This window comes from Hyperolius riggenbachi, chromosome 7 (genome assembly GCF_040937935.1).
Source record: "Hyperolius riggenbachi isolate aHypRig1 chromosome 7, aHypRig1.pri, whole genome shotgun sequence".
In the NCBI taxonomy this organism is placed as follows: Eukaryota; Metazoa; Chordata; class Amphibia; order Anura; family Hyperoliidae; genus Hyperolius; species Hyperolius riggenbachi.
The window spans coordinates 255,975,055-255,988,821 of NC_090652.1; the positions used below are offsets into that span (position 1 = coordinate 255,975,055).

Below are 13,767 nucleotides of genomic sequence, written 5' to 3' on the forward strand. Positions count from 1 at the left end.
AAGTATATTACACCTACAAAACACATACATTTTCAAGTACATACACATCATTAATAAAATTACACTTCCAACCCCCCCCCCCCCCAAAAAAAAAACAACACTTGTAAAAAAAAATCAGTTTAAAAAAAAAAAAAATAATTGCTTTAGGGACTCAGCTTTTTTAATCTATATTTTATGGGGGAAAATGTATTTTAATTTATTACATAGGGGCTTGTAATTATGGCCAGAACAAAAAAAACAGAACAGAAAAATAAGTTATATTTCAAAATAATATACTGTCGCCATACATTGTGATAGGGACATAATTTAAACGGTTTAATAATCGGGACAACTGGGCAAATAAAACATGTTTGTTTTATCCACAGGAGAATGTTTAATTTTAAAACTATAATGGTTGAAAACTGAGAAATAATGATTTTTTTTTTGTTTTGTTTTTCTCATTAAAACGCATTTAGAATAAAAAAAATTCTTAGCAAAATGTACTATCCACAGAAAGCCTAATTGGTGGCGAAAAAAACGAGGTATAGATCATTTTCTTGTGATAAGTAGTAATAAAGTTATTAGGGAATAAAAGGGAGGAGCACTGACAACTGAAAATTGCTCTGGTCCGTTAGGATAAAAACCCTTGGGGGTGAACTGGTTAAAGGAAATGCATCCTTGTTTACTCTGTCTTACTCTGCATGCATTTGTTTAGCATCATTTCTTGTCTTAATATTTACCATTATGTTGTTGACTTCAATTTTCACTTTTTGTCCTTGCAGGCATATTTTGCGGATGGAAACAAGGTAGGTTTGTGTAGGTCTCACCTGTAGTCTAACAAACTGATCCACCACGTATTCCTTATATACTTGTATAGGTGACCATACACAATATATACACATTTTATTATTTTCCGGTTTATTCATCTGTTGATTAGAAAATCAAATGTTTTTTGTTGTTGTTGATCATGTAACATCAATACATTTTCATGAATATTTCAATAACTATCCAATCAGGCCTGATTAAAATATCAAATCCATTTTTAGGAAATTTTAGTAGTGCATGGTGTGTCAATTCAAGTTCTCAAATATTATAAGTGACTGAATTTTTTTTTGTTTTAAAGAGATATTAACCCCCTTGGCATTATGATTATTTCCGGATTTTAGGGTCTAAAAGCGGTGCAATTTTTTTACATGCTTTTAGATCCTAAAATCTGGAAAACAATTATGCTGCTAGGGAGATGTGCAGCAGCTCAGCACTTACTCACCTCCATGAGATCCAATGCTGCAGTTTTCCCTCCGTCCTCCGGGTGGCACTGTAACCCTATAGTGAGATTGCCGGCTGTCGTCATGGCGACAAGACGGCGATCTCACCAGGGGGAAGTAGAGCCTTGGAGGAGAGGAAGAAGAATGCCGACTGATGTCGGGATTCCTCGGGAGGTGAGTAAAAATGCCTGAGGCACGCATTGCACTGCATAGACCTCCCTGCGGCTACCACGGGTTCAGCTTGGGATAACCGCTCCTAGCTTGGGAGAAAGTGTAAAATATTAATATAAAAGGTACATTTTTCTGAGAGTAAAATGCACCATGAATTACCTTTCTCCTACGTTGCTGTCACTTGGAGTAGGTAGTAAAATCAGACCAATCTGAAAATATTTGGATTAGTCCATCTCCTTATGGGGGATTCTGTGTTAACTTTATTCTTTTCAAAAGCAATGGAAATGAGCCTTACAAAGAAGTTGGCGGCTTCCCTACTCCTTTGCACACTGTTCTGGCGGTTGGACTGAGCAACTGCCATTCAGTAAGGCCTGGTTCACATTCGGATCACAAATCGCAATCGTCAATTTTCCAGCAATTTTAATACCCGTTCAAGAGAACCAGAATCGCATCTCAATCGCTGCCAAAATGCTGCAGGCAGTGCGTTTGCGATTTATGCAAATCGCAAGCGCTGCAGTAAGAATGATCCAATAGAGATACATTTGTCGCACCGCTTTGTTGATGGCCGGCGATCACCAAAGCGCTGAAAAACTTCATGACATTACCTCAGTGTGAACCAGCCCATGCTTTTGAAAATAATGAAATCCCTAAATAAGAACCACCCATGCGGAGATGGACTAGTCCGAAACCTGTCAGATTTTATGTACCTATTGACAATAGTATATTGTACTCTGAGAAAAATCTACACTTCATATATTGTAAATTATACAACTTTTCATGATAATTGTCTTTTAAAAAAAAAAAAAGTGCATAATTTACGACCACCTTAAAGGGAACCAGAGGTGGGTTTGTGAAATCCTATCAGGACACAGAGGCATATTATGTGTATTGTGACCAGCCTCTGTGACCTTCTATAGTGCCTCCTTCCTCCCCCGTTATGCTGTCCCCTCTTATAAAAGGCACCAGGCTAGAGACACGCAAATTGTCGCTAGCTTGGTATTTACCTCTGCACTGCCACTCACCGTCACTCCCCCGCCTCCTGTATAGTGTGGCTCCCTGCCTGTGTCCCTCCCCTCCCCCTCTTCCTCCAATCGGCTTACAGAGGCTGGGAGCCGCGCTATACAGGAGGCGGGAGAGCGGTGGTGAGTGGCAGCCTGAAGGTAAATACCAGGCTAGCGACAATTTGCATGTCTCTAGCCTGGCGCTTTTTGTAATGGGGGAAAGCAGAGGGCGGGGGGCTGGAGGCATTATAGAAGGTCACAGAGGCTCATCACAGTACACATAATATGCCTCTGTGTCCTAATAGGATTTCACAAACCCACCTCTGGTTCCCTGTAAGGTAGCAGCAGAGCTCCTACACGTCGGCTTTGCCTTTTGGTTTCAGTAAACTCACCGTTGTTTTTTTGGTTTTTTTTTACTATCCTTTTAGCAACAAGACCGTGAGCCGGTATTCTCAGAGGAGCTCGGCCTTGCTGTAGAGAAGCTAAAGGATGGTTTCACTCTTCAAGGGCTATGGGATGTTATGGGCTAAAACCTTCATAAATAGCTGATCATTTACAAGAGATCATTCAGGACATGAGGTTTGGTACCTCAGATAAATAATAGTGGTTAAAACAAATCTGAAGTCAAATTAAAGCGCAATCTAGTAACAGCAAAACCATAGCAATAACCATGTTTAACCCTTTCCAATCTTATTTCGCGATCACCCTGGTCCCCTCAGCACTTTGTTTTTCTGGTGTGCTCAAGGGGCATGGGAGAGTGTAAAATCACAGCTGCAGCAGGGATCTAGAGGGCCTATGCCTCCTTGCTGTACAGTGAGGAGGCGACCTGGCATCAGGGGGAGGGGGTGGGGCCTGAACCAGCTCGTGTGCTGTAGCTCCACCCCCTTGCAAATACGCCTGCATAATTCAATTATTATGCCGTGCTGCAAGGTGGGGATGAAAGTGGCAGACATTATTATTATTAGATGGGGCCGGCTATCAGAGTGTCAGACTTAGTCAATAGATTTTCCATAGATTTTATGCTGGCTATCTACGAGTGCATGGCTACCCTAGCTCCAAATGCTCATCATTTCTTTTGGGACTGCTTCACCTAATTGACTTCTGGGTGTATAGGGAACTGCCACTTAGCATAGTTGAGTGCTGCACAAGTCTTTGTGTAATTTAAAAATCATCTTTCCATTTCAAAATGCGTTCAGCTAGAAATGTCAAAAACTGATTTTAAACTCAAGTTGCACTGTTATGTAACCATGACAACAGACCTCTATTTGTAGTACAAACCACCTGTAGACTCCTACTTTGCTGCAGAAGTACTGTAGAACAGCTGTAGAGAGCTGAAGCCATTGTAACGCGTTTCCAATACTTGCACAAATCCACTGGGTGGCAGACGATTTCTGACACTGCTATCCTATTTTCCACTTTCTGCTTCAAACACTGTGAAATGTCTGTGCTTTATATTTTCACTAGTTACCGTAGCCCGTTTTAAAACGGGCTAGGTCTGTCAGCAGTGCTCCGCCCACCACCACGCGCACACGCCCGCCCCTTCTGGCCCCGTCCTCCCTCCGCTCTACACAGTCTCTGCGTCCCCTCCCTGCACGGGACACACACACACAGGAAGTCAGGCACAGGGACGCAGAGACAGTTGCATATTATTATAGAGGATAAAAAGAAAGCAAGCAACTGAATGTTTTCTACTAATACTTGCAATTTATAGAACAGAATTCAATGGTCCGCGCTTTTTTCAACAAAAGTGTGATTTTTTTCCCCTCCAAATTACACATTTCATTAGAGAACTATGGAAGCTTCCATCTTGACATTCAATTCACTTTTTCTCCTAGGAGATCATTTTTTCATATCCTGTTTAAAATAACTTTTCAGCAGTCTACAATTGAAAAAGTATCAAAAAGTAGATGAAAAGTGATATCAACATTATTTTGAGTATTTGTTTTCATGCTAGTGGTTTCATTATTGATAAGGTGTAAAAATATCACCTAGGAGAAAATGTGAATTGAATAAGACCCATATGTAATTCACTTTTTTTCTCCTAGGTGATAATTTCACATGTCAATAAAATGCCTTTTAACCACCAGCAATCAAACAAATACTCAAAAAAAAATTAATATTACTTTTCATCTAATTTTTGATACCTTTCCAGTTATATATAAAGTGCTGAAAAGTTATTCTAAAGATCTTATGAAAAAATATCTCCTAGCAGAAAACTCAGGAGAAAAAGTTACCTTAATTACATATGGGCACTAGGCCCATATGGCCCTATGCTCATATGCAATTCACTTTTCTGCTGAGTTTTCTCCAAGGTGATATTTTCATTTCTTGTATATAAAATGTCTTTTAAGTAACCAGCAAGTAAGAAAATGCTCAAAATAATTGTGATAGTACTTTTTTTTTACCCAATTTTAGGTACCTCTTTTAGTTGCTAAGTGCTTAAAAGTTATTTCACAGGGAAAATGAAAAAGTATCTCCTAGGAGAGAACTCAGGAGAAAAAGTAAATTGCATGTGAACCCTAGTGTCTTAATGCAGAACCTCTGGCTATAATTCTTTGAAGTCAATCCCCTGAAACAAGTATGCAGATCAGGAAAGTCAGAACATCCGATCCGTTATCTAGCTGCATGTAAGCAATTAAGAAATTATTATATTCCGTAAATCTGCGTAAGTAAACTAACATTTTTTGAAAGTAATCAAGATGTCAGTCTCCGTAGCTTTCTAATGATAGCTATACTTTAAGTATGTTTTTTAAACAATTCTTAGTTCAAATATGGCCATTTTTAGTCATGCCTTAGGTGGGTATGTTGATGCTAAAATGGCTCCTATGTTCTTAAATGGGCCTGAACTTGTGCTCAGGACACATGGAAAACGCAGATTAATCCACCCTGTTTGAGTTTAGAGTGAAGAGCCTGTCATATTATTCCTCAGATGCAAGTAATCAAGTAATCACAATTGTAATTTGAGCTCTCAGTTTAGGCAGCTAAGTAATTGTTTTATTGCACACATTAGCAGAGAGTAAACAATACCTCTCATCAGCAGAGGGGGTGGGTAATTAGGTCACAGATGCTATCTTCACACCTTCCCTCTGGATAACTTATGGTCAGCTAGAAGGGGAGGCAGCTCCTATAGCTATTAGAAACCTGGAAAAATTCCAGGGGAAAAAAGGGTGCTTAGTTCCCTTTAAGGTTAGGATGTGAGTTTAAAGGAGAACTGTAGTGAGAGGTATATGGAGGCTGCCATATTGATTTCCTTTTAAGCAATACCAGTTGCCTGGCAGCCCTGCTGAGCTATTTGCCTGCAGTAATGTGAATCACACCAGAAACAAGCATGCAGCTAAACTTGTCAGATCTGACAAAAATGTCAGAAACGCCTGATTTGCTGCATGCTTGTTCAGGGTGTATGGCTAAAAGTATTAGAGGTTGAGAATCTGCAGGTTAGCCAGGCAACTGGTATTGCTTAAAAGGAAATAAATATGGCAGCCTCCATATACCTCTCACTACAGTTCTCCTTTAAGGTGGGATGGGGTTCAAAACCAAAGAGATCCTGTGATTAACAGGAAACCAGGATGCTGGGTTTGTGCTACTGAACCTGATATCCTGAGCCTATTTCTAGAAGACATTGATACTGAATTTAAATATATGCTGGTTAAATGACCTATTTAACCCAAAGGGATCCTTCACTTTAACTGGATCATCCATTTATGTTTTGTGGGCATTTGTTTCAGATTCTCCAGTTCTCCCATATAAGAAATATTATTGATACAGGCATTTGCAGGTGGTTGGAGCTTGCAGATGGGTACATATAAATTGCTACCACAATTTTGAGAAATGTATGAAAGAAAATATTCAGAGGGGGAACTAACCCTTTAAAATGTCTGTTTAAAGAGAATACCGTTCTCTATTTATGTATACAAACAACATATAATTTATATATTGTGTATATAGAGTATATTTATGTTAACTATGTGGCTAATAAATTCCTAAAAGAAAAAAATGTGTTATTTCATTATTATTATTTATTTATAAAGCGCCAACATATTCCGTGGCACTGTACTATTTAAGAAAACAAACAAGGGATACATAATGATACAGACAATGATATACATCAAATATGAACACTGGTACAAAATACAGAACTGGTGATTACAATAGCAAATTTAACATAATGACTAAAATGTATAAATGTATAACAGAGTCAAGCAATTAAATTAATAACATTCCATGACACAAAAGGGTGAGAGCCCTGCCCTTGCGAGCTTACAATCTAAAGGAATGGGGTGGAAACAAGAGGTGGGGGAAGTATACAGTATATGTACAGGCAGTACGTAATTAGGTTGTTTCGTAAGGAGTAAATGTAGAGGCAAGGTTGAAGGGTGCATGGCCTAAGCTAGAGAATATGCTTGCCGGAAAAGGTGGGTTTTGAGGGAGAGTTTAAAGATTTCAAAGGTGGGAAAGTGGCAGATGTGCTGTGGAAGGGCATTCCAGAGGAGGGGTGAGGCACGTGAGAAGTCTTGTACCCGTGAATGTGAGGAGGTAATTGTTGTAGAAGAGGATAAAAGAAGCTTGTGTGCAGATCTGAGATTGCGGTTGGGTTGGTATCTGGAAACTAGTGCGGAGATGTACAGGGGAGAGAGATTGTGGAGAGCTTGTAGGTGAGGGTTAAGAGTTTGAACTGGATCCTCTGGTTGATTGGTAGCCAGTGAAGAGCTTGACAGAGAGGAGCAGTACTGCCAGGCAATTGGTATTGTTTGAAAAGAAATAAATATGGCAGCTTTAATAGGTCTCAAACCTTCAGTTCCTTTGGTGTAATTCATGTTCTGGTACAGTCTGGAAAATTACCAGAATTCATGTTCTGGTACATTCTGGAAAATTACAGGCACATCTGTTTTTCAACTACTGTATATACTGTGTGAAGTGAACTACTGAATATACTGGGCTTGATTCACAAAGCGGCGCTAACTGTTAGCACCGCTGTATAAAGCCTTTAGTGCCTCTTAAAGGGACACTTAAGTCTCTTAAAAAAAATGAGTTTTACTCACCTGGGGCTTCCAGCAACCCCCTGCAGCTGTATCGTGCCCACGCCGACTCCATCAGATGCTCCTGGCCCCGCCGGCATCCACTTCAGGTTTCGGCGACAGGAGCCGACAGGCTGGGAACGCGAGTGATTCTTCGCGTTCCCAGCCACAATAGTGCCCTCTATGCTGCTATAGCATATACCATATAATGCAGTGTGCACGCAGTGAGCGGGACTGAGAGTGATGTGTGGGCGCAAACTACTTAGTGCCGTGGTTTGCGCCCACTAAGTGATAGGGCTCACTAACCGGCTTAGGTTAAATTCAAGAAGTGGCTGCACCAAATCTTGAATTTAACCTATTAGAGAGTTACACCACTCCCATTGTTCACCCGCCCACAGACCAACACCGGCTTACTGCACAGTTGCGGACGTAGTCACACAGTATTGCCGCACCCCCGATCCTGAAGAGCTGTGGGGCCCTGATCTTCTATCCAACATGCCCTTGTCTGATTTATTTTGAGGGAAAGGTCTTTTTACCAATACTACTACATGTGCAATTATCTCATAAGTTTATTCGCAGTTCAGGTTTACACTAAAAGGAACCGAAGATTTGAGACCTATTAAAGCTGCCATATTTATTTCCACTTAAACAATACCAATTGCCTGGCAGTACTGCTGACCTTTCTGGTAAGTAGGGTCTGATTCACATACTTGTAACAAGCATGCAGCATGTGCTTTAGTTAAAAGAAAATAAACATGTCAGCCCCCATATCCCTCTCATGTTGGGTTCCCCTTTAAGCTTTGCTGTAGGACACAGTGGTAGCCAGGTTCTGCAACAACTAACTAGGCATGTGGTGATTGGTGTACCCCAAGTGAGGTGAAATGTAGTCTTTATGTTCAGTGTATACTTGCTGCTGAATGCTCTTGTGTGTGGCCAAAAGAAGCCTGCTCAACTCGCACCGAGACAGATAGGTAAAACGTTTCCTTACGAATGCTGTACACTCTCCTGTTTCACTTACTGACCCAATAAAACATCGGTATCTGCCTAAATATCTGTAGATTAATAATCTATCATACCATTTCTGAAAATTACTAACCAATCAGCTTATGGAAATGAACATAAAACTCTCTCCCCCCCCCCCCATGACTTTTCAACTCCCTTCTGCTACAGCGTCCATCAAGCGTTTGCTTTAATCTGACTTTTGTGCAACATAAGATATAATCTCTGACAAGCCAGATATGCACCGTATTACGTGTTGTGAGTGGAGAGACTGAAGTCATGTGTATTGTTACAGACAGTAGTGCAGCTGCTCGTTGTTTAGATCACTGCTACTTTGACATATGGTGAGCTAAACCTGGACTCCCAGTCAACTGAGATGTGCAGTCAGCTGTTGTGTTAGCAGCTGGTTGAGTCAGTGCAGCATGGGGTGTGACAGTCCCAGCACAGTGCTGACTAAATTTACTTGCAGCTGATATACAGAAACACATTTGCTTATACAGATGAATTGCAGAAAAATGTAGGGTGCCCATACATTACTCGAATTTGCTGGCCAACTGACCTTTCCATAGGATCATTTTATCAATCGGAGGAGAACTGATACCGCAACATAGTCACTTAATCTATTTTTTTTAATCGATTTCTTGCTGAAATCGGTCGAAAGGATTGATAACGCATGCTGGAAAATCTCAGTTGCAAGGGCTGGATTGTGTGCGTGGTGATAATGATTTTCCAATGACTGCGGACCTCTTGCTGGTCCCCTGAACCCTGTGTGTATCTCGCAGTGTGCAGGGAGGTGGGGGAGCAGCAGGGGGCGCAGCCAGGGAGATAGAGCTGCCCAATGGCAGCTCTAGAAACCCTGCAGGAACGCCCCTGGCGGGCGTTTGAAATGTTTACGCTCTTCCTTAATATTTACCATTGCTAGGATGATTAGGTTGGTGTGCAGTGTGTGGGCGGGCAATAGATCCTTCTGTGATTGAATCTGATCAGAGAGTGATCTATCTAGAGCTGAATACTCACCTGAAGATGGATCGAGGAGCCTCATAGCGATGCCTCTCGACGAATGAGGTTTACCTACCCGCTGGAACACGCAACGTCACACCACCGGGGGGGGACTTGGTATGGACAGGAGGTCAAACAATCACGGTACTTAAAGATCTCATCTGTTATCACGGTTGTTATCGTGTTATCGACACGCATCGCAAATTGTCATGTGTGTAATTGCATGCATGCACGAAAGAAGAAAAAGCAGTGAGGCTGGCACTCAATGGACTGGACTCAGCAGCTGGACCTTGGTTGCAATGCACCGTGCTCCAAATCACATACACATACGTATTTACCATTAGAAGAAACAGCAGATCTGGCACTGGTTTGCAATAATCCAACGTTCCTTCTTCAGAGGCCTCTGAAGAAGCAGCGTAACCTGCGAAATGGCTGTTAGGCCGACCTCTTTATGCTCCTAATATATTGCTTGTACCTGCTGGATTAAAAGGAACGTTGGATTATTGCAAACCAGTGCCAGAGCGGACAGACATCGGCACCTGGGGGGGAGAGGGGGTCGGGCAGACATGGGCATGCTCTGCATGCTTTGCAGTATCTGTTATGCGGCTTTGCGTCCTCCTTAGGAGCTTGGGGAAAAGGCTACACAGTAAAAAAATTAGATTGCTTTTTAACTTCTGCATTGCCTTTTTGGCTCCCTTACATAAGTAATTAAAACATTGCAATAGAGATTTAAATTTGATTTTTGGGGCTAACAGTTACTCTTTAAAGGGAACCTGAAGCGAGTACAATTATTTAAAATAAACACATGATGTAGCTGCAAATGAATATTACATACTAACCTCACCGTCAATTCCTCTCAGAAGCTCACCGTTTTCTTCTTACAGTGATCCCTTCCAGGTCTGACAGTATTTTGTCAGAACTGAAATATACCAGTTGCTGTCAGTTATATATCAGCCGCTGTCAGTTAAAACTGAATGTGCAAGGTAATGTCCATGTTTCCCTGTATCTCAAGTGGGTGATATTACAGTTTAACAGTATGATGACCAGGAAGCGGTTATTGGGTAATCAGCATTTTCAAAATGGAGGACGGAGAATTCCATTGATCACAGTGGACAAATCGCAGGAGAGGAAAAAGAGATTGATAAGTATACAACACAGGAGGTAAGTATGACCTGTGTATGGTTATTTTGACTTTTTTCAGTTTCTTTAGGAAAAAAATAAACAAACTCCTGCCTAATCCATACTGCAGTCATAACGCATTGCTGATTTTGCCAATACCCTGTAACTATGCATATGTACATTATACGTAGGTCTGATCAGAGGCCCTGTCTAGACTTTGGACATACTGGGACTCGTAGTTCTGGACTCGTTCAGAGAGAGCATGGCCTGCCCTACGTTATGCTGAAAGTTTGCTACCTCATCAGTTTGTAGGCGATAGCCTGGCTGTGGGTTAAGAGTCTTTGTTTAGAAGCGCCTAAACATAGAACATTGTCAGTGAGTGTTGCTGCCAGCATATGTGTCATTAATCTCTAGAGAGCTCATTCTCTCTTTTTAAGATATACGGTAGCATTGGAGGATGTGCCAAGCCTTCAGAGAAGCCAGGAGAGTAATAATAGTCTGTGACATAGAGCCAGGGGGTGTGACACTGATACTAAAAACCCATATACCTGCGCTCGGGGTAACAGATTAAGAATTCCAGTCAGTTTAGTTGTAGAATAGGGTGACCATACACCATACAATCTTGACGAGAACCAAAGACGTTAAAAAAAACAAAAAAAATGTAAAGGACCACTATAATGAAAAAAGTAAGTAGTTAAAATCTGACAAAACCGATTTTGGTTTTGGATTAGGCCATCTTTTCATGGGGGATTCTCAGGGTTTCCTTTGTTTTCAAAAGGTAAAGATTTCTCACGGGAAAGGAGGTAACCGCTAGTACCGCTACTGATTAGGATGGCGTTCCTGGGTTAAAGTGTACCCGAGCAAAGCTTGGGTACAGAAGGAGATACCTAAAGAGTAGGAGATACCTAAGGAGTATTGGGCTACTATTGAGGCTTCCCTCGCCGTTCTGCTGTCTCCCCTCGCCTAGTGCGTGCCCCCGGGAGATTGCAGACAATGGATAATCGGCAATCTTATAGGGGCTGCGCACCTATCTCCCCTGGAACCAGTACAGCCGTGCAGTAGCCACATGAGCATAGCTGTGCATGCACAGTAAGCTGGAGCCACTGCTGTATGAGTGCTCCATTCCACTGCATGTACGGCTATGCTCCTGTGGCTACTGCACTGCTGCACTACTCATAGAAAAGGAGTGTGATCATGATGTCTAGGGGGGTCCTAGTTCGGCAGTGAGACACTAGAGCATGCAGAGGGAAGACTCAATAGAATCCTGAGGCTTCCCTTTCTTTGAGAACCCAAGCTTCAACTCGGGTTCCCTTTAGAGGGAAGGAAGGCTGACATGTTTATTTCCTTTTAAATAATGCATATTGCCTGGCTGTCCTGCTGGTCCTCTGTCTTTATTATTTTAAACCATAGGCCGTGAGCAAGCATGTAGATCAGATGTCTATGACCAATCTGACAAGATTATCTGGATGCTTGTTCCAGGTGTATGATTTAGACACTACTGACCAGAAAGATCAGCAGAATTGCTAAAATAAATATGGTATCTTCCATAGGTCTCACACTTCAGGTTCCTTTTTTAAGTTTTTCTTTAACCTCCCTGACGGTACGCAGTTTCTGAGGCTGCGTCCGCGGGAGGGATTTATTGAATTAAATTTGCTTTATCCTTTGTAGCTAGCACTAGGCTAGCTACCATTGTCCCCCAAGTCCCCAGCACCCTTCTGATCCCCCGATCGCAGACACTATACGTTACCTAGCCGCAATCCCGCGAGAGCCGCAGCCTCCCCAATGAGCTTCAGTCGTCGCTATGGCAACGATCAAATATGATGGCATGCACAATCCCGATCCTCCCAATAGTGAAGCCTAGAGCTGATTGGAGAGGCTGAGCCATCGCAGGATCCGGGGGGGGGGGGGGGGGGGGATGGTGGGTACGTATAACGGTGGCGATCGGGGGCAATCAAAAAAGAGCGGAGGGACTTGAGGGACAATGGTAGCAAGCGAAGTGCTGGCTACAAAGGCTAAAGCAAATTTATTTTTAAAAAATCCCTCCCGCGGTAGAGAAATCCTCTGCGGCGGCTACCCCTAGTGTAGGTCGGGGTTACCGCCAGGAGGGTTAAAGGACTCCAGCCTCTACAAGTCACCCTCGCTGCAGCTCCGGTCTTCTCCCGTCTTCCACTGGCAGCTTCTGAAGATCGCCGACCCCCGGATAGGTCGGCTTCTGCGTCTCCAGGAGCGCACTGCGCCAGAATAGTACTACACGGGCATGTTCAAGCCCGGCGCATGCCCTCGCATGCGCAGAAGATGCCAACACGTTCGGGGGTTGCCAATATTCAGAGGGGGCCAGTGGGAGACAAGAAGACCAAAGCTGCGGCGAGGCACACACACGTGACTTGTGGGGCTGGAAGAAGCCCCAGGTAAGTAAAAATTGTTTTTTAAGTCACCTCGGGAGTCCTTTAAGAATGGATTACGGTTAAAGAGAATATGAAGCAAGTAAAAAAAAAACTCACCTAAGGAAGGCTCTGGGTCCTATAGAGCCTTCCCATTTCTCCTACAGTGCCGGCGTTCCAGCGTTGGATCCCCCATTGGCATTCTCTGACCAATTGGAGGTGTGCTGCTCGCGCATGCAGGCTCCTTTTGCCGAAGCCTCCAGCAGCGGTAGAAGTAACCGGTCTCCGACCCCTCTATAGGACCCAGAGCCTTCCCTCTCCTTAGGTGAGTACCTGTGTGTTTTTTTTTGTTTGTTTGTTTGTTTTTTTTTACCTCGCTTCACATTCAGAAGTCCCTATTTTGTTCGTTAATCGGGGACTACCTGTACAGCATTAAATATATACATTTTTTTTCCATTGGGATACAAAATAGAATTTTGGAACACAATCAGAAAGTACAGAATTTTTTTCCAGAATAACATTTGAAATGAAATGTAAATGAAGCATCACTGACACAAATCTCATAGTGTAGTGCAAGCATTTTTATTAATAAAATGCATTGTTTTCATTACCTGCTTAAATTATCTTAGTTGTATTATTTTAAATATATAGTGTACTAGTGTATCTAAAAATATTGTAGTGTACAACAATTGCATTTAGAAGATGAATCTCATTTTCTCCCAGTGGCTGCAGTCACTTTTGCAGTTATCCCTTCTAGTAACCAAAAATCTACAGTTGTTTCTTTCAATCTGTGACAGCTGCGGGAGCAATTCCTCTTTCCAAATTGGCCGACCAAATT

The 13,767-nt window shown here is 42.3% G+C and overlaps 1 protein-coding gene across 1 annotated transcript in view; it reads left to right on the forward strand.

The window, feature by feature from the left end:
* BBS5 (Bardet-Biedl syndrome 5) overlaps positions 1–6,380 on the forward strand; it is a 38,024-nt gene extending 31,644 nt beyond the window's left edge. Inside the window, exons 11-12 of the mRNA XM_068245564.1 lie at positions 762–785; positions 2,845–6,380. Of these exons, the coding sequence (XP_068101665.1) occupies positions 762–785; positions 2,845–2,946 (126 nt within the window). The 3' untranslated portion in view covers positions 2,947–6,380. The remainder of the gene's footprint in view (positions 1–761; positions 786–2,844) is intronic.
* Positions 6,381–13,767: the final 7,387 nt, after the last annotated feature.